A 25,467-nucleotide genomic window follows, 5' to 3' on the forward strand; every position below is an offset into this window, starting at 1 on the left:
TTTGTATAGTCCGTATCATTTTTGTGGGAGTTTAATAGTTTATCTCATTATACATGTGTCACAGTAAGTTATGGTGTAGCATGTTACACCTAGGAAGCCAAGACGCACTATTAAATATGTTGATACCGTTCTTTTTTCAAGTAAATATAAAAAATTGTTTAAAAACGAAGAAAGTAGATACTATTTATCTTTATTTTTTTTGAAATTTCAGTTACCTTTTCCGATTTGAGCTAATTTTTGGGTTAAAATTTGCCAAAAATCTACATAGAATTACATTTTTTTTTGCAACAAATACATTTTATTCACATAGGAAATGAAACTCTAGGAAGTAGGAACTTGCTAGTTGATTTACTCAGATTCATTAATTATATGGGCATATCACTTTCTTCAAAGATATTTTAGCTCTTGATGATTTGAACAGCCAATTATCATACAGTTTCCACCTACTTTGTTTTTCATTAGAGGGACGCTGCATGCATATTCAGGCATTCAGCACTTCAGCTACTCCTCAGCAGTCAGCATACAGCAGTTTCAGTTTCCACTTGCCAATTTCTCATAATTCAATCTCTATATCAAAGTTTTAAGTGTTTCAATGTCAATGAGTCAAGAAATTACCCATTTCATTTTCCTGTCCAAAAACTATGCTGGATACTTATATTATGAGGAAGTATTTCTCATATCTGGTAAGGGACAACTTGACTCATATTATGGCCTTTTTGTAATTTCATTAGCAACTTGATACAATGTAACATTTATTCGATATGATTTGATGCAGTCAGGATATGATATAATAGCTAACTAATATGATAAGATAGTGTTAAGATATGATATACTAGTCATCTAATACATCAACTAGATTTTAAGTAACAATCTCCAAATAAAAATATATTAAAAATATATTGATTTTTTTTAATTTATAATTTTTTAATACTATTTTTTGTCACAAAAATTACTTTAATACCATAGTATTGGACCATACTGGGTATGGAAATATATTGCTCCTTATATTATGTACTTTCTCAGCTCCTTAATGTTTGTTTGATTAGTTTTTTTCATAACTTGTCCTTTTCACTTTTTCCAAATATGGAATAAAGTATATTGGAAGGACCTTATTGAACCCTCTTTAACAGAAAATGGGAATAACTTTATGCGGCGTAGGGAGTATAAATTAAACATTGTGACATCTTTGCTATAAAATTAGATTAATTTTATTACACATATTATAATTTTTTATGCACACTTGGGTGTATTTATTATGAGTGTGGTATATCAAATTAAAGACTCTCATTGCTCATTTAGAATCTCCAAATGTAGAAATTTTATATAATAGTGTTGTGACTCTAAATCAATGTTATTTTGATGATGATAAACACTTTATACTATAACATGTACTGTATGTATGTAATTGTAATCTAAGAAAGCTAGCAAGATTGGATGTTCAAGAAAGATCAAGCTAAGAACTTGAAGATATGGAAGCTTAGGTCTAGTTATATTCTCAGTCATGTTTATGCAATGTAATTAACGTATTGGAACTTTGTGCTAAATTAGAAATATGAAATTAGGATGGTTAACTATTTTCTTAGTGTTAAGAAAATAGGAAATTATATTAATTTCATGTGTCTATATTAAAAGAATATAAAAGAGGAGTTTTTAATTTCAAAAATTAGTTTTGAAAGGAAAATATTTTTGTAAATATTTTCGGATAAAAAGTTTTATAAAAAAACTGATTTTAAAGAAATCGTTTCCTTAAAAGATTTTTAAAAAAGAATGTTTGTAAAAAAGAAAAACTGATTCTTAAAGAAGACGAGTTTGACAAAGAATTTTGGATAAAAATTGATTTAAAATCTGATTGATAGTTGGCATAGATATGGAGAAAAAAAATCGGTTTTTATAAAAGGTAAAATTTGATTTTGGAAAGGAAAAAATTATATCCCTTAATTTTAGGAATAAAAATTATTCCAAAAAATAATCATATCTTGGAGAATAATTATTATTCAGTTGACAAATTATATAATAGATAGAAATCAGAAGAACATCTAATGATCTAACGTTTTCGGATTTGGTTTTTGATCAATTTTAAGAGTTGAAAACGGATCCCCATAGCATAATGTATAGCACAGAGTTCCAATGAGTTAATAATTCTATATAACGATTGTAATGTTCCTCGATTTGCTTATCAAAGAAGCACACTTGTGAGTACTTAATCTTTCTGTAATATTCATCTTTATAGAGCGTAACAACACTTAGGGTTAAGTGTTGGGGAGCACTACTATAGTTAGTAGTGGCGGGGGAATCATATTGTATCAAGAGTTTGGTATTCAAAGATTCGGATAATTAAAGTGTAGGTAGTGTGGACGTAGATCTCAGATGTGAGATTGAACCACGTTAAATTCTTGTGTCTTGTTATTTGGTTTCATTTCGTCTGAGCAAAAATATTAAAAGCGAGTTTACGAATGAATCACAGTGTAAGGCACTGTATCATATGAGTGTTTTTGCGAAAATCGATTAGATTTTGACACTCAATTCAACCATCCTTTTCTTGAGTGTCACCTTGTACTCCAACAAATAGGAAGAGCTCCATATGAGCAAAAAATGGTATTAGGTGTACCCAGAGGTGGACATGAGCCGAGCTAGCACGCGGACTGGCCCGACATGAGCACGCTCAAGGCCCAACCTGTTGTCTGCCATATGGGCCGTGGGCCTACCATGGTCAAGAAATTTTATTTCCGACCTGTCCCAGCACGAGTCCGTCTATATGGCCCGTGGGCTGGCCCACGAGCCGAATGCCCCTTTTCTTTGTTTTTTAGTCTAAAATTGCCAAAAAAAAACTAAAAAACAACGTACACCACGATTCAGGTTCACGGGGAGGCAAGAGCCCGACCCGCAGGCCCGTGGACAAAATCTAAAAATTTCAGGCTCGACACGGTCCGCCGATGCCCAAAGTCTACGGACCAAGCTCATAAACAGACTCAACCCGACCTATGCCCAAATCTAGGAGTACCATATATATTATATAAGCAAATATCGTGAAAGCAAAAAACCCCTAAAACTATTGATATCTCGTTATGCCCGGTACACCAAAATGTACAATGAATGAATATCCTCTCATATAATTATACTAGTCTTATACGCACGATATGCGTACAAAATCGTTATCAAAACTAAATTAATTGCGAAGATTTATTAAAAAACATTTACAAAATTTTCCTAAAGATTATAAATTAATTCTCCTATATTTACCTTTCCCCCTTAATTGTGGATTTTATTGGTGGTTATATTTTTTAGATTACTTGGTAGTTTTTGGAGTTCTTTTTTTTTTTTTGTTATTTGTTGTATTGAGGAGTTAATTTATTGAAGGTAAATTAGGAATTTTAATATTTTGGTGTCCTACCCCTCTTCACATATAGAATAGAGATAAATAACAAGCAAAGGTCATCAAAGAAAAGAAGATCCCTAAAATTATCGATACCTCCTTTAAGGTAGACGGCCAAATCATTTAGAAAATATGCAAGTAGAAGGAATTATTAGGAAGGAAAAAATGGGTGTGTTATTTCCATCAAATAAAAGAACAACGTGGGAAGCATAATCCTAATACTGCATTCCCATTCCTTGAGAGTTAAAACATAGAATAATAATGAAGAACAAAATAAATTATTCCATCACCCTTTATTTATATAATCAATTTTCCACTCCCTTAAAATTCTCTCTTCCTCCTTTTCCTTCTAAATTTTGTATTTCCTGGGAAATATTCATCAAATTTTCATTTCATTGTTTCTAATAATTCTCTCATCATATCACTTTATCTATCTTTGCATTCAATCGTGCCCTTTGCTTACATAGGTTTTCAACATGGTAATGCTCTGATCTTCAATAACCTTGCTATTGTTTTTTTCTCTTAATTAAATTTTGTATACTTTTAACTTGTTGTTTGATAAAATTGAATATATTTCTCCATATATATGCTACATCACCTGTAACCTTATTATATACTACGTGTAACCTCTATTACAAAGATGTTTCTGATCTCACTTTCTACGAAGGGATTGTGAAAAAAAAAACCTAGAAATAAGTACGTATATGATATTACATTTCATTTTGTAATCCACCAAAACTATTTGCTAATAAGTTTGATCTCATGGGGCTTATAATAAGGTTGTAATAATGTAAATTGTAGGGGATACACTATGCATTTACATACCCGTCTTATCAGCCGGGGTGGAGGTATGTTGGGCCTAGTGGGGCCAGTTGACCCCAAAAATTTGGATTTTTTTCCTTATACAATTTGAGATTTTTGTAAATATTATGATTAATTTAATTGTTTGAACCATGTAAAAGGTAGTAATTTTATTTTGAGCCCACTTAATACATATTTTGAATCCGGCACTGCACTTATCAAAGTAACTAGTTTGCCTAATTATCTTTATTACCAATATTAATTACACTAACATAATTACAAGTACATGTTTAAAGTTAGTTGACTTTAGTAGTTAAAAATGCAATGTGATCTTAATCATGCTATATGAATGATAATTAATTTGAATTGGCATATAATTAGGCAAACGCAGCGTCAGGAATGGCAGTAAATGATGAATGCAAATTGAAGTTTATGGAGTTGAAAGCCAAAAGAAATCATCGGTTCATAGTGTTTAAGATAGAGGAGAAGCAGCAACAAGTGATGGTAGAGAAGATTGGAAATCCAGACGAAACTTATGAAGATTTCGCCAATGCTTTGCCTGCTAATGAATGTCGTTATGCTGTTTATGATTATGATTTTACTACCAAAGACAATTGTCAAAAGAGCAAGATCTTCTTCTTTGCATGGTAAATCTATACATATATATAGTATATAATATACCACGTCCGTTTGACACAATGCACTTCACTTTAACTGTCATTTATAATTTATACTTCAGATAAAACATAATCACGTGAGATTTTATTACGTCGTCTTAACATATCGTTTTCAAAATATATACGTTTTATAATTACTTATTCATAATGGTCAAAATATTGTATTGACAAGTGTGAAAGTCAAACTGTGTAGATTAAAAAGAAACAGAAATATTATTAGTATATGTTTTTCATTCACATTATTTCCTTTGTTATATTCAAACCTTTGTTTTTATACATATATATAATGGTCATTATGTACTTCATCCATTTCTTTTTACTTGCAACGGTTTGACTTTTACACTATTCACCAACTCTACTTAATTTATGTTTGGTGATTTATAGTTAAGGAAAAACATATTCATGTAGGATTTTGTTAGATTCGTCTGAATGTATATTTTCCGAATATATACTTTTTATAATTTTTATTTATCGGTAATTAAACTTATTGATGGTTGAAATTATGCATTGACAAGTGTGAAAGTCAAACTGTTGCAAGTAAAAAGAAACCGAAGAAGTATTAATTAACTAACTAAATATTTCTTCAATTTATAACTATTATACTTAGTTATTATGATTGATGAATTGCATGGGGTTGATGGATTATGTAGGTCACCAGACGCATCAAGAGTGAGAAGTAAGATGTTGTATGCAAGCTCAAAGGACAGATTCAAGAGAGAGTTGGATGGCATTCAAGTTGAGTTACAAGCTACAGATCCCAGTGAAATGAGTTTTGACATTGTTAAAGGCAGAGTTTATTAATTGGGAGGAAAATTGATGGTCACTGAAATTATTTCAATTTTTTTATTTTTTCAAAGAAAAATTCCATTTTTTTTTTTATTAGTGTAGTGATTGTTGAGAAATGCTTTTGGGAAATTATATGTGTGTCTTGTTTAGAGGATTTCTGACAAATTTGACAATTATTGTGTTTGTTAATTTGTATTAAAGCACTAAATTTGTTTCATTATTTGTACTAATAAGATTTTAATCATGTAGAACAATTTATTGTTAGATGCCTCTCTTGTTGAGTACTTGGAAAACTTATGATAAATTTATCCGAATCGTATGTCAGTTAGGTTGACTCATAATTTGTTTATGGCGAAAAGCCGAAAAGGTAAGATATATCATTAAAAATAAGTCAAACGACATCTACAATCCCATAACAAAGAAGACATCATATCTAAAGCAACAACGATTTAACTATGACCAATTTGTTGCTCATATTAAGATGGCTATTAGTTTTGATCAATTTGTTGCTATCAGTTAGTACTATGATACACAAAAATTAGCCCATATATCTGAATCATCTATTAATCTACAATGCTGTCATCAGCTTAATCTCTATTCCCACATCAAAATTGGGTCTATCGTTTAGTAAACTACCTGATATCCAACTACAATAGTTCAAACTCGAGTCGAGTTGAGTCGAACTGAGCCGAGCCGAGCCTCAATTAATAGGAAAATTATCTTTCTACCACTGTTTCTTTGTACCCGATATATCTGAATAAATTGGAAGAACTTCCTTACCAATTGAACCAAGTGTCAGGTGGTTCCCACTTCTTAACTTGTTCCTTGATCTTGGCATTTTGATCACGAATTGATTGAAGTGTTAGTGGATCATATGGTGGAGGAAGTTGACATGGGCCTTTTTCAGAAGGCCCATTTACCATGGTTTCAATCTTATATGTCGCCTCCAAGCCCATTGGGCTGCATGCAAATCTGTCTGAGCATAATTCAACTGCTCCTTCAGGTACCGTGGGCCTATACTTAAATAGCTTTGCATATTCATATAACACATGAAACATGTAATCATATACATGTTCCATCTTTATTTGCTCAAATATGAAATTGCTCCCTTCTTTTCCAATTTTTTGGGCCTGTTTTTATATTCATTAAATTAAATCAGGGTTATATATTAATGAAAGATAGATATTATTGAATTTGAAAAAGATTAAGACTATGTTTGTTTTGGAGAAAAGTGTTTCCGAGAAAAACAATTTTATCTTCTGTTGTTTGGTTAGATAAGGGATTTAAAAAGGAATCCTGAAATCGAAAAGAGATTTACATTACTTTGTAAACATTTTCGTCCAAAATTTAGAGAATGTTGGATTCCTCCAGTCTCGCATTCTCAACATTTTCTCCTTCTTAGCATATTAAATTTTCAGTCAAACAAAACAAAGGAAAACTATTATTCATTTGAAAATGTTTTCCATCCAACTAAAGGAATCATGAAATCGAAAAGAGATTTACATTACTTTGTAAACATTTTCGTCCAAAATTTAGAGAATGTTGGATTCCTCCAGTCTCGCATTCTCAACATTTTCTCCTTCTTAGCATATTAAATTTTCAGTCAAACAAAACAAAGGAAAACTATTATTCATTTGAAAATGTTTTCCATCCAACTAAACGAATACCAAGTCTAAGCTTTCAAAACCATATAAGTGATAGACCAATTATTATGAGGAAACATATATAGTCACTTACCTTGTTAATGTGGTTGTTACCCCAATCAACAGCATATTTGATAGACTTGCATAGGTGTTTTGTGTCAACGGGCCAATAATGTTTCATAGGAATCAAGCTTCTTGTAAAGAAATCATAATACTTCGGGTTTATAAGAAGGGACATGGAATCACAAGCTAGAATGTATTTCTCACTAACAGACCATGCATTTCCCTCCATATAAATCTTGTACCTAATGCAGTGTAATCAACACCAAAAGTTAACAAATTAATTAGCACCATTATGCTTAATACTACATCACAGAACAATTATTCTTGTATAGACCCGTCCACGTAGATATTTGTTTTAACCCGGACTGACTTTTAGATAAGTGTTACGTTTTGTTGTTATCGTTAGTGTATTTAGCGGTTTTGCAAAGTGGTCCCTTAAACTCATAAAAGGGTAATTTGTTTCTAAAACTTATGTAAATATAAAAAAATGTCACTTGTAAGCATAAAAATTAATATGGTGAATTAGACATTATTAATATGCAATAAGTTTATTGTGGACCAGGTTTATACGACGCGAATCTATACAATAATACTAACACAGTAACATATACTTCATGCAGAAGGGAGCAAGAAAAAGGAGAAAGAGGTTGAATTTTTTTAAAAAACACCTGTGAACACACTGCTTCAACAAATCTGAGTCCCTGAATCCTTCTCTTGATTCCTTGATCCAATCCTGATAATAGTTGTATTATTTATTACTAGCATCTTGAGGTAGTGAATGGGCCAGGTAGACAAGTATGAGGCCCACCTACGAAGGCCCAACCCAATTAAAGAAATATGAATTTACCTGGTCAATAATTTGTGCATTCCATTTATTTATAGAATTGCATTTCCCAAGCTTAGGTCTTGGACCATTGCGCAAATTCCCTTTCCAAAATGCATAAGGCTCCCTTGATGTCCAATTCTTCAATGCATTACCTTCTTTTAAATCCTTCTCCAAGGGCACCCATGGCTTTACATTCACTTCTGGCCTAAAAGAAATGATAATAAATAACGAGTAATGATATACGTGTCATGTACATAATAAGCTACACGAAAACAAGTTAGCTAGAGTCTCGGAGATAAAAACTTGTTCAAAATAAGAAAAACCTCATGTTTTGGCTATTTCTAAGTTTCAAAAGCATGGAAATGGTTGGAGTTTTAAAAACAAAAATATTCCTCGAAAAAAACCTCATCTATCCAGTCATTTCCGTGCTTCATAGATATCAACTATATAAGACGATAAAAGTGATGAAGTGATAATTACCAGCCCCAAAATGACCAATCAGGGAAGACAATATCGAAAGTCGAGTCACCCCCACAGTAATGAAACTGTGGGGGAGGCTGAAGATGAGCAAAGAAAGTCCTCCATCCACTATACTGATTCTTGTTAATGGATGGTTTATCATGACATTGAAACATTAAATCAAGGTCAGGTAATCTTCCAGGGTACAACTTTAAGAGCTGCAATATACCCCAAAATGTAAAGTCATCTCTTGTTTGATAAGCCTTTGAATATTGCTTAACATATGCTGTTCCATTCACAATAATCAACCTAAAATGTGCACCTTCTTTCAAACTCTCCACCATTTCTCTTGTAATTCCTTGCTTCTTCCATGTCTTTAAGTCCTCATGAATCCATCTGAAGTACTCAGGACATGTTTGATTTGATGTGAAATTGTTGCGATCGAATGCATAATTAGGAGGGTAATTTGCAGGACATGTTATTGTCATGTTGCTTGAAGTGCAGTTGAGGAGATACTCATCTCTTTTTGGGTAGTCATGGTTGTTGCTGTTCTTGGAGAATACTCCTATTATTGAGTTGTTCAATGACACTGAGTTGCTTGAAGTTGATTGAGGAAAGTACTTCATAAGAAAAAAGATAAAATTAAGCCTTAGTACTCTTATTTGATTAGTATAGTATAGGTGACAAGTATGTAAAAGAGTTAGTCATAATGATATACTTCCTCCATTTTTTTTTTACTAACACTTTCCTAAAAGATAAATAATTAATTACTTGCAACACTTTCTACTTTTGCTTTTCCTTTCTCTCTATCTCTCTCCAATTACATATCGCCTTTTTCTTTTCCTCTCTACCTCTCATACCCAAAAATTACATTGGAGTTGATGAAAAAAAAGTATTGCTGAGTAAAAAAAAAAGAAAATACAAAAGTTACATGTCAATGTATGTAAAAAGTTTTACATTAATGCATAATTGCATATCCTGTTTTTTATTACCCATCTTCCAAAGAAACCTCTATATTATTCATTGCCACTATAATGTATAGAAAGCAACATAAATCACTGAGGTAGAATGAGTTTTATTCAATTTATTTTTGTTCATATGAACTGAACTCAACAAACTTGAATTTATCTGAACTTATTAGTCCTTATTTAATCTTATTTAAATTTATTAGAATTTATTTTGAGAGTATTAGAAGTTGAACTAAACTTATAAAAACATATTAGACGATCTTATTTTGGGATAGTGTCAGACCCTTACTGAAGCTTAAACTGAAATTATCCGAACTTATTAGACCTTGAGGGTGTTTGGCAATTAGAATTTTGGAGCAAAAATAGAGTTTTTGACCACTTTTAGAATTTTGACTAGTCAAACTCTAAAAGGGGTTTTTGTTAAAAGACAGTTTTGGAATAAACACTCTCAAAATGAAAAATCTCCTAACACGAGCTTTTTCTTTAGAGGATTAGGTAAAAGAATGTTCAATGACTTTTTTGCCTCTAATAATAATATTACACACATAATGTATTAAAATTTTATTTCAAACAAACAAATGGCAATAAACTTTTAATAATCAGTTAATTATTAGCAAACACGTTTATAAAAAAAAAGTTGTCAAGTCAGCATTCAAATCTGCTAAAAAAAAGTTAAAAACTCTAACAAAAAGATCTAAACTCTAACAACTAAATTCTATTTACCAAATCGGACTGTTATCTGAACTTATTTTTTCGAATAAGAACCGATAATAAAGTGAACAAAACGTTACAATAGTAAAAAGAATTCAATCCTAAATTTAGATATTGGGGTTCCTCTACTATGTACTAACTACTAAGGGTCTGTTCTCCCCATCTTAATTTCAGTTCAGTTTATTTCAATTCAGTTCGATTCAGTTCGGTCCAGTTCAGTTCAGCTCAGTTCAGCTCTGGACAATACTTCTCCTTTCACATTTCACTATTCATTTCAATTCAGCTCAATTCAATTCAATTCAATTCAACTGTTTTATACCAAAGACAACATATCCTAATTAACTAAACCAAATTAAGCTCTCTCTTATCTACAAGGAGATTTTGAGCTTCTAATAAGATATTCTAGTTTGAACAAACCAATTGCAAATTTGCAATCATATATTGTATTAAATCTATTTATTGGACCAACAAAAAGCTGCTATTTTAATTTTATAATCAAATAATAGCATCACGTCACGTGGCCAACGACTCTCAAAATTTTCACCAATCAAGAACATCAAAGATCCCAACACTGTTGTTCGATCTTCATACCCTGAAAATCCTCAACGCCGTACTTCTTTTTTTTCCTTCATAATTCTATTTTTGGAAAGGGTAAAATTCTTTTAGTAAATAACAAAGTAAACTCATGTAGTCATTTTTCTAGATTTTAGCATTACATAAAAGTAACTTCAATCTAACCCTTTTCTTGTTATTTACATTCAATTATTGATACACAAATCAATCTACTTTATAAATATCCACTAAAAAAGAGCTTTAATTTGAACTTTCAATTATATTTAAATTCAGATATTTAAACTTAGGTTGATTTTCTTTCAATTAAATAGAACAAATCTACACATTTAACAAGAAATTCTACCCAGAAAAAAGGATTATGATTTATGAACAGATAAAATATGGAAAAAAAATTATAGAAGAAAGATAGAAATGACTTACAATATAATGAGACCATTGAGTAAAAAGGAGAGTACATAGGAAGCAGGAAATAAGCAAGAAAGAAGTTGTTGTTGCAGAAAACCAATTTGATCTTGTTGATGAAGATAGCCAGTTGAAGGAATCCCAGAATTTACTCATCATATAATTTGAAGTAGATGTAGTAGTAGGAGAAGAGCTAGATTGTTTCATCTCTCTCTCCTTTGATTTCAAGCAACTTGTAGTAATTACTTTTAAAACTAGTGAGAAATTTTATAATTATACAAGTATACTAATCCACTTGTTGTATTATAAGATTGTAGGTAGGGTCCAACTTTCTTTAGAGTAAAACAAGAAGTTAAAGATTTTAGTTTTGGTACTTTTTGGAGAGGTCCTAAGGTATGGGGAGGATATTGATTGTGTTTAATTTTATTTTTTTTTGAAATAGGTAAAATGAATTGTATTATCGGATCGGAATTTCGTTCAGGTTGACCTGATCCGATTAGTAGATTAGACACTTTGAGAATAAGGGGAAGGGTAAGGAAGTCTCTATCCTCAAGTTTCCGTATTGGAAATTGAACCGGAAAAATTGACAATAAATGTTTGAACTTTGGGCGATAATTTTTAAAAGGTTTGAATTATTGATGAATCTGTGTAAGTCCCAACTTTAGGAGGTCTTAACTTTTAGCGGGCCTCGGTGACTTAAAACTGACGATTTTTTTTAAATTCTCACCTAGTTCCTACTTCCCTCCCTCAATTAACCCTTCTGGTGTGACCCAAGTTTTACAAGTTATGACCTATTAAGTCAGTTTCAAGTCACTAAGACCCGCTAAAAGTTAATACCCCTAAAATTGGGACCTACACAGGTTAATCAATAGTTTAGAACTTTTAAAAATTATCACTCAAAGTTGAGACCTCTATCGTCAATTTTTCCAATTGAACCCCTAACATTCTTGTTTGTAGACACAATTCCAACCAATAGGCCAAACTTAGTTTGGTTCTTGATTGGTTTAATTATATCCCCCAACTATGCCCTACTAAACGGCTTCCGTGATGTGGGATTGTGATGGTATAGATTATTAGACGTTGATAAGTGAATGTCGAGTAGTTTAGTTGGTAAAATTATAATAAGTGGTATTCATAATCTAGAATTTGAATATGCACATAATAGTTTTTGGCGTAAGATGATTACATTAAAGAACAAAAATAACAGGAGGAGTTCTTTTCCTCTAGTAAATTACAATTTAACCTAGCAATTATCAATAAAAGGATATCCAACTTTTTTACTAAATTCTTTCCTAATCGATGTTACTACTTCAAGTATCATTTGAAAAGAGAGAAACTTTGACTATAAGATTTAATCGACATATAAGCAACAAGATCTACTCTCGTGGAATCTTGTAAAATTCGGCTCCACCAATCTACAATACCATCCTCAACAATCAAAATTCTTCTTCCTCACTTACTCCCTTTTTCCCATTTCTCAACTTGTTTCTTGATCTTGGCATTTTGATGACGAAGAGATTCAAGTGTGCGTGAATCATAAGGCGGGGGTAGTTTACATGGGCCTCGTTCTGAAGGCCCATGAACCATAGTCTCCTTCTTATACGTGGTCTCCAAGCCCGGTGGGCTGCAGGCAAATTTCTCTGAACAAAGCTCAACTGCTCCTTCAGGCACGGTGGGCCTATAATTTAGTAGTTTTGCATATTCATATAACACATGAAACATGTAATCATACACATATTCCATCTTTATCTGCTCGAATATGAACTTACTCCCTTCTTTTCCAATCTTTTGTGCCTGTGTAAAATTTTTAAATTATAGGTCAAAAAGACAAACAATTTTATTAGTTTATACTTCCTCCGTTTCTAAATAAGTGCAACATTTCTTGTTTTCACGTTTGCCAATGTATTATTTTAATCATTAATATCTTCAATTATCAATAAGTAAAAATTATAAAAAGTTGATATTAAAAAAATTCACATTCAGACGAATCTAACAAGATCCCACATGACTATGTTTTTCCTAAAATGTAAATCACCAAAGCTAATTAAAGTTTAAACTGTGAATAGTAAACACTATGCAAATGTTGCACTTATTTAGAAACGGAGGAAGTATTTCTTAATTTATACTCCATATCAATGATAATTGTTAGAAAAATGTAACATCATTTTTATTTCATAATTTAAGGATAAATGTTAAACTAATAGAGTTTGTATTGTAAGAGATCGCCTACTTTTAAATTAAAATTAGGTAATGGTAAGTCTAGTATTAAAAAAAATTTAGTCTAATAATTACTAGGTTAATTTCTTTCTATGACTAATTTAATTCATTTAGTGACTAGGTCTACTTTTATATTAAAATTAGACCGTCTTTTTTAATAATTTTTGAAATTAATATAGTTTTCCCTCCATTTTAAATTGACCTATTTAAATTATTAGTTCTAAAATTAACTAAGAGGTCGTTTGATTCAAGATATGGAGTAGAAAGGGAATGAAAACAAATAGAGAAGGGGAATGATAAAAAATAATTGCTATCTTTATTGAGTGTTTGGTTCAAGTCAAAGAATGGAAATAAATTTTAACTATTGCCAGCAAGTAATGGATTTTGTTACTTGAAGAGGAGAGAAAGATAACAAATTGGGAGAATCAATTACCATCAAATAATATTAACGAATTATAAGGAGTTGAATCTAACTAAAAGAAAGGGAATCGGTCATTGATTTATTTTTTTCGAGCAAATGACTCGAAATTTGATAAAGAAAACATTGTCACTTACTTTGTCCGTGTTGTGGTTGCCCCAATCAACAGCAAATTTGATGGATTTGCATAGGTTTTGGGGGTTTATAGGCCAATAATGCTTCATAGGAACTAAGCTTCTTGTAAAGAATTCATAGTAAATAGGGTTTATTAAAAGGGTCATGGAATCACAAGCTAGAATGTATTTCTCACTCACTGACCATGCATTTCCTTCCATATAAATCTTGTATCTGCATGCAACATTCATATATAAAAAATTAAATATCTCATTAAAAATAAAATAAAAATGAAAAAAAATCATCCAAATTAAATTCAAATCAATGGTCTGATTGAATTCAGAATATGACTTAAATACACTATTTGGAATACACCAGAATTTGGATTTGGATTTGGAGTTGACACAAAACCCATGATGATTTAAAAGCTCAAAAAAAATGAATTCCAAAATCCAAAAAAGCTTGTCATATTCATCCTTGCTTTTTTATTAGGAGAGATGGGACCCGATGATCGATATTACAGGGCACATTAGCTCCAAGACTGTGTACAAAGCTTAATAGTTCAGAAGACAACAAGCCGAAAGGCTCACTGTCACTATAAGAGAGAGATTCCCCAATTTATTGTTGTCGTTGGGATCATGATTCAGACCCAGTGCAAAGTCCTAGAATTGTAGGGGAAGGGGGGGCAACAATTAATATTAAATTGCTTCTAAAGACCTACCTATGAACACATTGCTTTGACAAATCAGAATTCCTAAACCCCTCTGCTACTTCCTTGTTCCAATCCTGGCAAAGTGCATTGCTTTAATTAGCAATATATAGCAAATTAATATACTTCATAATTACTATTTAGAATATAATCTCTAAACAATCTTTATACATATATGTAAACAGCAAATATACAACTAACTAAACTGCTAAGCAATGCATTGAAGCTAAGATAATTTACCTGGTTAACAATTTGAGCATTCCAATCATTTACAGAATTGCATTTTTCAAGCTTTAATCTTGCACCAGTATGCAAGTTCCCTTTCCAAAAAGCATATGGCTTTCTAGAAGTCCAGTTTTTCATGGCGTTACCATCTTTAAAGTCCTTCTTCAATGGCACCCATGGCTTTATATTAATTTCCGGCCTGAAATTTTATTCTAGAATCATATTAGCATATCACATATATACATGAATACTACTGATTAAAGAAAGCAGTTATGATACATGAACGTTGCATAGGATGTGACAATAACCATCGTACTAGCTGATAATCTATCATGTGTGATAGAGTATAAATCTATTCCTGGGACCTCAACCATCAGCTTAAGCTTATGGTTGATAGAGTATAAATCTATTCTTGGGGACTTAACCATCAACTTAAGCTGATGGTTAAGGCCACATGAATAGATTTATACTCTATCAATGTGCATGACAAAATCCATAGTTAAATGAATAACTGGTTCTCTACTGAACATAGAATTAAAAAAAAAAAAATGTTCGGCAGAGAACAGTTCTCCAAATAACCTTACTTGTCATGACAATGTAGTACGTACGACTTTTTCGTCCCATGCAACGTTTATTAGCATGCATCTTCCAAAAGTGAGATAATTTAAAGTAATTAATGAAATAATTACCAGCCCCAAAATGACCAATCAGGGAAAACAATATCAAAAGTGGAATCATCCCCACAATAGTGAAATTGTGGAGGTGCAAAAGCAGCCTTCTTTCCTTTATAATTAGCTTTCTTAATAGAAGCTTGATCATGGCATTGAAACACAAAATCAAGGTCAGGTAATTTCCCAGGGTATAACTTGAGAAGTTGCAAAATTCCCCATAATGTATACACATCCCTTGTTTGAAAAGCCTTTGAATATTGCTTAACATAGGCTGTTCCATTAACAATAACCAATCTAAAATGAGCCACATCTTTTAAACTCTCCACCATTTCTCTTGTGATTCCTTTCTTCTTCCATGTCTTTAAGTCTTCATGTATCCAACGAAAGTACTCAGGGCACGTTTCGTTCGACGACGACGACGACGACGTGAATGTGAGATTGGATTTAGGAGGAAAATAGTTTGCAGGACATGTAAGTGTCATGTTGCTTGAAGTACAGTTGAGGAGATACTCGTCTCTTTTTGGGTAGTCATGGTTGTTGTTCTTGTAGAACATTGAGAAGTTGAATCTGCTACTGCTTGTTACTAAACTTGTCTGAGGAAAATACACCAATAAATTCTATAGTTTAGTGCATGTTTATTTTTAACACATAGAAGTATGATTCGACATATGTGATGATCAAATTAAGAGAGTGTTCTAAGTATTAATTTTGGAAGTTATACACCCCTCATCATTCACACCAAAAAAGATAGAGGGAAATATAGGAATCTATACAAATTAATTGCATAGTAGGGGTTTTATCTCAAGAACTCAAGTACATATACTAAAGTTTTAACCATTAGGCTAAGTTGTGTTTAGTGTTATTATCCATAAGCGGCTAAGACCTTGTGCAGGGCAAGCAACTGCACAGGGCCCCCAAAATATAAGGGGTCCAGTTCTATTAGTTGTCATTTTAAAGGGGAAAAAAACCTAACTCTAATTACAAACTATTCATTTTCAAATTTAAAGAGTGTAATGTTCGATGCAAATTTTAAAATTTTTTTGTTAGTAGTTTCTTCTCCTCCTATTCTCCAAAAAAGACCATTAATGACCCTCCCATCTCTTCCTATTCACCAAAAAAATGTAATTTTTATAATTTAATTTAGCACAGGGCCCCTAATTTTATGAGACGGCCCTGTTATTATCATAAAGTATTATATTAATAAATGAAATTTTTTCTTACCCGGCGTATAGCCCGAGCCTAATAACTAGTTAGGAAAGTACAAAACGTTAACCTAATTTTTAAAAATACGACAAATAGATAGAATTATGACATGCACATTCTACATTTCTTTGGACCCTTGGAGTTTATAATGGCTATATTTGGCAATGCTATGTCAAAATAAACTCAAATTGATAAGTTTAACTGATAAAATAAACTGAAATTAATAAGGTAGCTGATTAACTTAAATGTTTGGCAAAATTAGTTGCTTAAGTTGATAAATTATTTTGGCAAAATTAGTTGTTATCAAAATTTAAAAAAGACATTCAAAAAATTTTAGTCACCTGATTTTAAAAAGGTAAATATTTTAACTTATTATTTAAGTAATTTAACCACCTGAAATCTTATTTTAAGTACTCCCCAAAATCCAAACACTACTAATCATTTTAGCACTTAAAATATGTTAGAACATTATCATTTAAAGTAACTAAAATAGTTCTCCAACCAAAGCCAATGTCTTAACTATTAAGGTTTTGAAGGTACTTCTATAAACTAGTACTGTAAATTACTCAAATATCCTATAATTAAACCCATGCAACAAAGGAGGATATTAAAGCAACAACCACGAGTATATCTCTGATTCTGATATAGTCCATATATGGAGTATTAATTAATCTAGATATTTTTAACCAATATATTTTACACAAATTATTATCATAAGCCGTCTACGAATTCAAGATTGAATTTTTCTAACAAGCTCATTACATTTCACTGTAACCCAACACTATTCTTGTCATTCCTTCTCTTCTCCTTTCTTTATTTCTTGATTATCGAACTACAACAGATAATTTCAAAAAAATAACTTCGTAATTTTACGAACGGAATAAACTAGTCGCTTAATGGATTAAAGAATGTCATTACTGAATAGATTAAACTGGCCACAAAATAGATTAACCTGATCCCTAAATAGATTAAACTAGTCACTATATTTAAAAAGGTGGCATGTTCTCCTCTTAATATTTGGCTTAAACCATGCCTAATTTTATGTTAAAATTAAACGGTCTCTTATAAGACCAACGATATATTTTATAGTTATATTTTTTTTAAAGATAAGAAAAAAGAAAGGTTAAGCGACCCTCCACACGAAGGGAGCTCCCACCATATCAGTTACAAGATGATTGTACTTCGTGTGCTCTTTTATAGTTATATGATCCTATCCACATATAACGAACTCACAAGTCACGACGATAGCATAAGCTAAATGACCCTATTGGGTGACGTTACCATCAGCTTAGCATGCATTATAAGCGCAACTTTGACTATTTTAGTGATCTAATGTGGCCTATGCACTAAGGCTCCGTTTGGTAGGGCGTAAAATATTTTCAGTGTAAAATGGTTTTCATGGAAAACAATTTACAATGGAAGACACAATTCCAAAATTAGTTTTCCATTGTTTGGTTCGATGTAAAAAAAATGATGAAATGAAGGGAAAATGAAAGGGAAAGTAAGGAGGTAGTGAGAGGAGTGTACAAGAGAGAGAAGGAAAATAGTTTGCCCTTCATTTTGAAAGGAAAATGGTTTTCCATCCTTGGGAGAGTAATTTTACCCCAAGGGAAAATTGTTTTACACTCTTTTGCCAACCAAACAATGTAAAACTGAAAATAGAGGAAAACAGTTTTCCGGGAAAACGTTTTACGCCCTACCAAACGGAGCCTAAATGCGTATGAAAGGTTAGTAAAAACAAGGAAAGATCAACAATATAGACTCCTTTAAGAATATTATTCTCTCAAGATAATTTAGTTATCTTTTAAATTTTTCCTTATATAATGCAAAAGTAGGTTTTAATTCCCAAAACATGCCCCAAAAAAAAAAAATTCCCTGCATACCGTCCACGTAGGACAACACGCGAGAATTTTTTTTTTTTCAACTTAAGCAAAACCGCTACTTGAAGTAGCGGTTAACAAAAAAAAAAAAAAAATTTGTGTGTGTGTGTGTGTTGTGTAAACCGCTTCTTCGAGTAGCGGTTCATTACTCAAGTAGCAGAGTTTGATTTGTGCTTGCAATATTTTGCCCAAGTAAACCGCTACTCAGAGTAGCGGTTTATGTGGGCAAAAAAAAAAAAAAATCAGTTTCTCGCGTGTCGTCCTACGTAGACCGTACGCAGGGAATTTTTTTTTTTTGGACATATTTTGGGAATTAAAACCCACTTTTGCATTATTCAAGGAAAAAATTCTTATCTTTTCCTCACACCCTTAATTAGACAAAATATTACTTCCTCTGTTTCATAATAAGTGAAACATAGGGTTGAACACAAGATTTAATAAACATCACTTTCAAAAGCCAAAAAGTCATAAAATACCCTTTTCATTATCAAAAAAAAGGAGAGAGAAAAACAAACCACACAAGTTTGTGATGGGTATTCTTGTCATTTTATAACTTTCTTTTTTCCATTTAAGGTATGTTTCACTTATTTTGAAACGTTCTAAAATAGTAAGTGTTTCACTTATTATGGAACGGAGGAAGTATATTTTATTGGGTGAGTAATACTTAATAGAAGAATATCATTACTCTAAGACCCTCACTCGGAGATTGATTGAGTGATCCTAAGGATTGTCAACCCTCTTATTATTGAATTTTTATTGGTTAGAAATACATTATAACATTATTTTTATATTAATTTCCCCTCATTTATTACATGCATATTAATATTATATTCTAATGTGTCTAAAAGGGTTGACAATCCTAAGGTTACTCAAACATTTTCTTCCTTACCCATTTGTTTTCTCATCTCTCCGGTCAATACCTGACCGACCACATCTTGAATTCAACAACTCTCTCTTGTTACGAACACCCACCCTATCCACCACTTTCATCCAATAAATTTTTGCACGATGGATCAATTAGTTATTCCATATTGAAGAAATAATAAGAGAATTAAATTGGTCGATTACTCTACTTATAACCAATTGATTTAATGATAAAACTCTATCAACTTGTATGTGGTCAACTCTCCTCCGAGTCTCCGACATGTAGTTGATCACTAATATTTTAGTTTATATATGATTAATATTAATGTAATAAGCATAAAAATGTTATAGGCCCTGTTTGGAAAAAGAGGTTTGGAGAAAAATTAGAGGTTCAAGGTTATATTAGAGGATTTGACTAGTCAATAATCCTCTAATTTGAGTGTTTAGTAAGAGAAGTTTTGAAACAGCTTTTTGGAAACAAAAAGCTCTTTTGAACAAGTTGGGGGATGAGCTTTTTGATATTAAAGGTTTGAGAATGAAAGAAAAAATTACTTTTAAGTCCTAAATTTCTCTAAAATTACTACCCTTACGTAGGTATTCCTAAACCTAACATATTAAGCCAATGCCCTTATTGGTTATTTTCCAAAAATTAATTAAAAATCAGCTATCAGCTATCTACCAACAAACATATTTATACAAATAGCTAATATAATCAAATAGTAAAATCAGCTAATACAATCAGCTAACAGATACCCGCTAATTGCCAAACATGGCCATATTCCATATGAAAGTCGTCTCCTCTCTCCAACGCGTACATATCAGCTAATCCATCATAAAGTGTTAATACATAAAACTATCCAACATGAGGGAGAGATGGTAGCTCAGTAAAGTACCACCATGGCATTGTCTAGGGTTTGAATCATCATCCCAACAATATGTTGGACATTTAATTCTGGACTGTTTAGCTTTGTACCCAGCCTTTGAGATGATGTGCTCTACATGCAGGGCCGGCTATTAGGCTGTGCAAACAGCCCAATAGCACAGGGCCCCCAATATCTTATGGCCCCAAATCTGGAAGATAAAGAATATAATACATTTATGGCGCATAATAAATCAACTAATACAGGTTGGCAGAGTGGTCTTTGGTTTTATTACTCAAATAATGGAGTCTTGAGCGCGCAGGTTCGACTCATGTCTCCAACATTTCTTACTTATTTCCTTTACTCTTTTTTTTTAATTCTTTTTGGAATATTATTGGAATCTGAGCATGAGTTCCACTCATCTTCTCAACATTTCTTACTTCTCCACTTTTTTCTTTACTTTTTTTTTCAATTCTTTAACAGGTTCATATACTTCATCAAATTATCACATAAATCTTTTTTTCTTTTTACTTCCTCCGTTCCGAATTAAATACAACAATTCCACTTTTCTCTATTCAGTTTGACTAAGATTTGTAAGGTAGAAAAATATTAATGTTATCTTTGTAATTAAGTAGAACATTATTAATAACTTGGTTCTATATTGAGTTGTTATATACGATTTTAAATGAGTTTGAGATTTTGATTTTTCAATTTGCAAGAACATAAATATATAATTGTAATATTATAAAAGTTTTTCATCATATAAGTTGCAAAAAAATTATACTAAGGGCCTAATCCTAAGATTTGAACAGGGCCTTCAAAATGTTTAAGACGGCACTGCCTACATGCTAGTAGCCTAACAGGGATTGATCTTCTGACCAATTATCTTTCCTAATAAAAAAATAAAATAAAACTATCCAACATGACCAAAATTGCTAATTACAACAACCAAAGGTTCTCCTTACGTCAGTAAAACATGGACCAACTGAAGTTTGATATCCTAACACCACTAAATTCATACCCTTTCTTTATTCACTTTCATATTCTTCTTCTTGACTCCTACATATGACATATCCTTAGCAACGTCCCGGCTAAAACATTAAACATGGACCACCAGTCCACAACGACTATTTTGTTTCTAAATTTCTAATTGGTTATTGGGTGCTCTAGAAAAAGTTAATGTAAATGTATCTCCAATTTACACGTTTTGTTACGACTACTTTTCCTTAATACCAAACCAATTGAAGTTGAACAAACCGAGACCAGAGCAACAAAGAGTAATTAAAAACCATTAACCATGAATTACAACTAATGTTACTAGTTTTTGAACCCATATAATACATGGGCTAAAACTAATTATAAACTTGCTATTATATTCTAAACCTAAAATAAATTAATACAATGAAAAAGTACAACTTTAGTTGTACACTAAAACAACAAGCTAAGTTTCCTAATTTCTACCCATGTTGAACTCTTTTTAATTATTAGCTGATAAAAAAAATCATAAAAATTTATTTGTTATAATATGTTTTAGAGATATTAAAGAATTAGTCGATTATATTTTATATATACTTTCAAATAAACTTTATACGGATTTTGTTCTAAAGTAAATTTTAAACTGTTTCAAGTGGTATCAGAACAATTACAATCAACGAACAAATTAGCAACCAATTATAAGGAGACTCGTATTTTTCACTTCCCGAGGCTTTGGCCCAAAAAACGACCACTTTTTGGCCAAAGTCCTACTCCGCCTGACCAATGATCACCTCTCACCGATAGCTACCATTAAACTATAAAAATAAAAGGGGAGGACACCTGAATTGTACTATTGTTACCATAGCCCATAGGATTAACCTACGTAGTCCGTAGTATTTTTCCCTCGATATAAAAAGAAAGCTAGTTATTAGGCCTGTGCTATGTCCCCGATAAAAAAAAATTCATTTATTAATATAATACTTTATGATAATAACACTAGATATAACTTAACCTAGTGGTTAAGACTTTAGTATATGTACTTGAGGTCTCGGGATCAATCCTTGTTCTACGCAATTTCTAAAAAAATTCATTGACATGAATGCCTTTTTATATATCTGTATAGATCCTCCTTTTGTCATAGTCATTAGTATAACATACCTTTGATAAACAGTAAGAAAAAATAAAACTTGTAATACTATAGTATCAAATAAGGAATCAGGGATATGAATTTTCTTAAAAGAATAATCGTGATCAAGAAATACAAGTACTTAATGAAACTTATAAATTTATTAGAGATATTAGAAATTAGATATATTGAGATATAAGAGAATATTATTATGATATTATGAGAACAAAATTACATGTCATATTATTGTGATACTAGGAATTTAGTATGAGGAGATAGAATTAATGATTGAAAATTTAAGACTCACCATGCACTCAAAATCAGTATTAATCATCATGGTTAAATATTTCAATCATATAACTAAAATCATCAAAATTAAATTCAAACACCCCAAAAAAATTAACAATAATAAAACAGAGGAAAAACAGAGAAAAGGGAAAAAAGAGAGAGGAATTAACTTACAATATCAGACCATCGAGTCAAAAGAAGCATATATATGAAAATAAAGAAGAGAAGCAAATAAGCTGAAAATCTATATAATTTTGATGATGAAATTACGGAATTGAGATAATCCCATAATTTTTTCTCATCATTTGAAGTGTTTTTTGGAGGAGAAGAAACAGAGTCTTCCATTTTTTTTTCTATCTGTTTTTCAGTATGTATAATTTGAGCAGCTAGTAAAAAATAAATTAGGCACTCTATAATCATAGACTTATATATGCAACTTATATCTGATGTGATATGGTCAATTTAATGAGCACATAAATATGGCTTATATAATTGGTTTTGTCAAAGAAAAAATAATAGCGAGTTGAATAGTCTTTGGAGTGAAAGAAGTAGAAAAAATAATAGCGAGTTGAATAATCATAGACTTATATATGCAACTTATTTTGTAGAAAGAGGTTTTATATAATACTACCTCCGTTTCTTTTTAATTGTTACACTTACACTTTTCACGCATGCTGATGTACTACTTTGAGCCTTTATATCTCTAATTTTGTATTTGTAAAAAAATATAAAAACTACATATTAATAAATACATACTAATACGAATCTAACAAGATCCCACATGACTATGTTTTTATTCACGTATAAATCACAAACGAAGGTCAAAGTGCAATTTGTGAATAGTGTAAAATGTCAAAGTGTAACAATTAAAAAGAAACGGAGGTAGTATGGCACATAAGTCGTCCTAATGTATGGGGATCCTGTTTGATTTTTTTTGAAAAGCGATTAATCACAGTGATGTAGATGAAATCGGTTATAAGTTTCGAGTACTTTTCTCACAAGACTCTACTAACTAAGTGCAGTGATCAAATCATGTTTAATTATAATAATTCAAGCTCTAACGTTGAGTTTTGACATGATTTGAGGAAACTTCGAGTTTTTCTTATGTCATGTTTCTCTTTTGTTAGTTTTTAATATTTTTGTTGTCTTGATTCTTGAAGTTTAGCAACGAGGGAGAATTTTATTTAGTTTAGGGTCTAGATCTGAATTTTCAGCTTTCAACTCTCCATGACCAAAAAAAGTGTAGTAAGCTACTTCAAAAGTGATTGGGTGTTGAATAATTGAGTTAAAAAATACATGGCGTTTAATGTTAATGATACTTATTTTATAATGAAATCAAGAATAATGATTAATGTTAACCTTTCAAAATACCCATTTTTACATTGTTGTTTGATAGTCTTCCACGAGGAAGTCTAACAATCTGATGTAAATTTGATGTAGAACTGAGTTAATTCAACCGACTGTAGGCGAAATTCTATTACATTAAACTGGATCTAGGGTCCAAAGCCCACTGACAAACAAAGAAACCAACTATTACACCCATTGTGAAGGGAGCGACTACAAAAGCCACAAAGAGGTAGTAAAGCCATCACTTAGATGAGACTTATTGAAAGCAGCGAAAAAGCAAAAAAAAAAAAGTAAGAAAATAGATTATAAGCTGCAAAAAGAAGAAAAAGAAGGGCTTATCATGAACGAAAACATTAATAGCAGCTAGAGGTGATCATGGGCCGGGTCGGGACGTGGCAAAAAAATTTACCCATTGGCCGGGTCGGGCTGGGCCGAGCCTAAATTCGGGCCAATTTTTTGTGCCCAAAGCCCGCTATTTCAGGCCTAAATTAGCGGGTTTTGCGGGCCAAAACGGGTCGGGCTAAAAAAATAGACTAAAAAGTCGTTTTTGACTAGCCCATAGCCCACCCAAAGTCAAAAAAATCCGGGTCGAGCTGGGCCGACCGCGGGTCGAAAAAATTTGCCCAAACCCCGGCCCAAAAACGGGTCGGATCGGGCCGAGCCAAAATGATCACTTCTAATAGCAGCCCCTTTAGAGGGTTTTCAGTGAAAAGTAGAGATATAAAGGAGAGGAGGGGATATCAAATAGGTTTTTTTTTTGCTATATGTTAGTGTAGTAGAATAAGTATTATGTTCCGTCAAAAAAAGAATAAGTATTATGTTAGTTACATGTTCTAATAAGATTTTTTTTTTTAAAACAAATATGTTTCTTTTCCACAAAATTTTATTACATTTATAGTGGTGATAGATAGTAATATCTATACAAATATATTAAAAGGCGTGTGAAAGCAAGAAACTGTGTCACGTGGCGTTCTCCCTAGCAAGTTTTAGTTCCACGTAATCGATGTACAATAAAAAAAATTAGAAATTGCATAATATAGGGTTTGATCCTGAGATCTCAAGTACATATACTAAAGTCTTGACCACTAGACTAAGTTGTATTTAGTGTTATTATCATCAAGTATTATATTAATAAATGAAAATTTTCTTACCCGAGGCATAGCCCGGACCTAATAACTAGTAAAATTATGAAAAAAGGGTATTTGTAAATGGATAAACAATTGCGTTTACTTTGACATGTGACTTCTTTCACAAATTAGCTATAAATCCATTACTATTACTATTATTA

At 31.6% G+C, this 25,467-nt stretch overlaps 3 protein-coding genes across 3 annotated transcripts; 1 reads left to right on the plus strand and 2 right to left on the minus strand.

The window, feature by feature from the left end:
- Window positions 1–3,695: 3,695 nt before the first annotated feature.
- LOC104888787 (actin-depolymerizing factor 10) lies at window positions 3,696–5,830 on the plus strand. Its single transcript, XM_010673865.4, has 3 exons — window positions 3,696–3,852; window positions 4,556–4,821; window positions 5,502–5,830. The coding sequence occupies exons 1-3, from the start codon at window positions 3,850–3,852 to the stop codon at window positions 5,650–5,652; spliced, it is 420 nt and encodes a 139-aa protein (XP_010672167.1). The 5' UTR covers window positions 3,696–3,849; the 3' UTR covers window positions 5,653–5,830.
- Window positions 5,831–6,100: 270 nt separating this feature from the next.
- LOC104888778 (uncharacterized) lies at window positions 6,101–11,633 on the minus strand. Its single transcript, XM_010673853.4, has 6 exons — window positions 11,301–11,633; window positions 8,650–9,248; window positions 8,191–8,374; window positions 8,012–8,076; window positions 7,375–7,585; window positions 6,101–6,767 (listed from the first exon to the last, which is right to left on the minus strand). The coding sequence occupies exons 1-6, from the start codon at window positions 11,487–11,489 to the stop codon at window positions 6,414–6,416; spliced, it is 1,602 nt and encodes a 533-aa protein (XP_010672155.2). The 5' UTR covers window positions 11,490–11,633; the 3' UTR covers window positions 6,101–6,413.
- A 751-nt stretch (window positions 11,634–12,384) lies between these two features.
- LOC104888770 (uncharacterized) lies at window positions 12,385–23,251 on the minus strand. The gene is made up of 6 exons (XM_010673841.4): window positions 23,007–23,251; window positions 15,655–16,229; window positions 14,981–15,164; window positions 14,753–14,817; window positions 14,055–14,265; window positions 12,385–13,076 (listed from the first exon to the last, which is right to left on the minus strand). Exons 1-6 carry the CDS (start codon window positions 23,175–23,177, stop codon window positions 12,735–12,737), a joined length of 1,548 nt encoding a protein of 515 aa, XP_010672143.2. The 5' UTR covers window positions 23,178–23,251; the 3' UTR covers window positions 12,385–12,734.
- Window positions 23,252–25,467: the final 2,216 nt, after the last annotated feature.

This window comes from Beta vulgaris, chromosome 1, assembly GCF_026745355.1.
Source record: "Beta vulgaris subsp. vulgaris cultivar EL10 chromosome 1, EL10.2, whole genome shotgun sequence".
Classification (NCBI taxonomy): Eukaryota; Viridiplantae; Streptophyta; class Magnoliopsida; order Caryophyllales; family Amaranthaceae; genus Beta; species Beta vulgaris.

Bases quoted from the DNA above. Each gene is read 5' to 3' on its own strand.
- LOC104888787 (XM_010673865.4), top strand. The intron at 4,822-5,501 runs GTAAATCTATAC...TGGATTATGTAG, and splicing joins AAGATCTTCTTCTTTGCATG to GTCACCAGACGCATCAAGAG.
- LOC104888770 (XM_010673841.4), bottom strand. From the start codon at position 23,177: ATGGAAGACTCTGTTTCTTCTCCTCCAAAAAACACTTCAAATGATGAG. The intron at 16,230-23,006 runs GTAAGTTAATTC...TATTTTCCTCAG, and splicing joins TGACTCGATGGTCTGATATT to ACAAGTTTAGTAACAAGCAG. The intron at 15,165-15,654 runs GTAATTATTTCA...ATAAAATTTCAG, and splicing joins GATTGGTCATTTTGGGGCTG to GCCGGAAATTAATATAAAGC.
- LOC104888778 (XM_010673853.4), bottom strand. From the start codon at position 11,489: ATGAAACAATCTAGCTCTTCTCCTACTACTACATCTACTTCAAATTAT. The intron at 9,249-11,300 runs GTAAGTCATTTC...TTTCTTATGAAG, and splicing joins CTCAATGGTCTCATTATATT to TACTTTCCTCAATCAACTTC. The intron at 7,586-8,011 runs GTGTTTTTTAAA...ACACTGCATTAG, and splicing joins TTGAAGCAGTGTGTTCACAG to GTACAAGATTTATATGGAGG.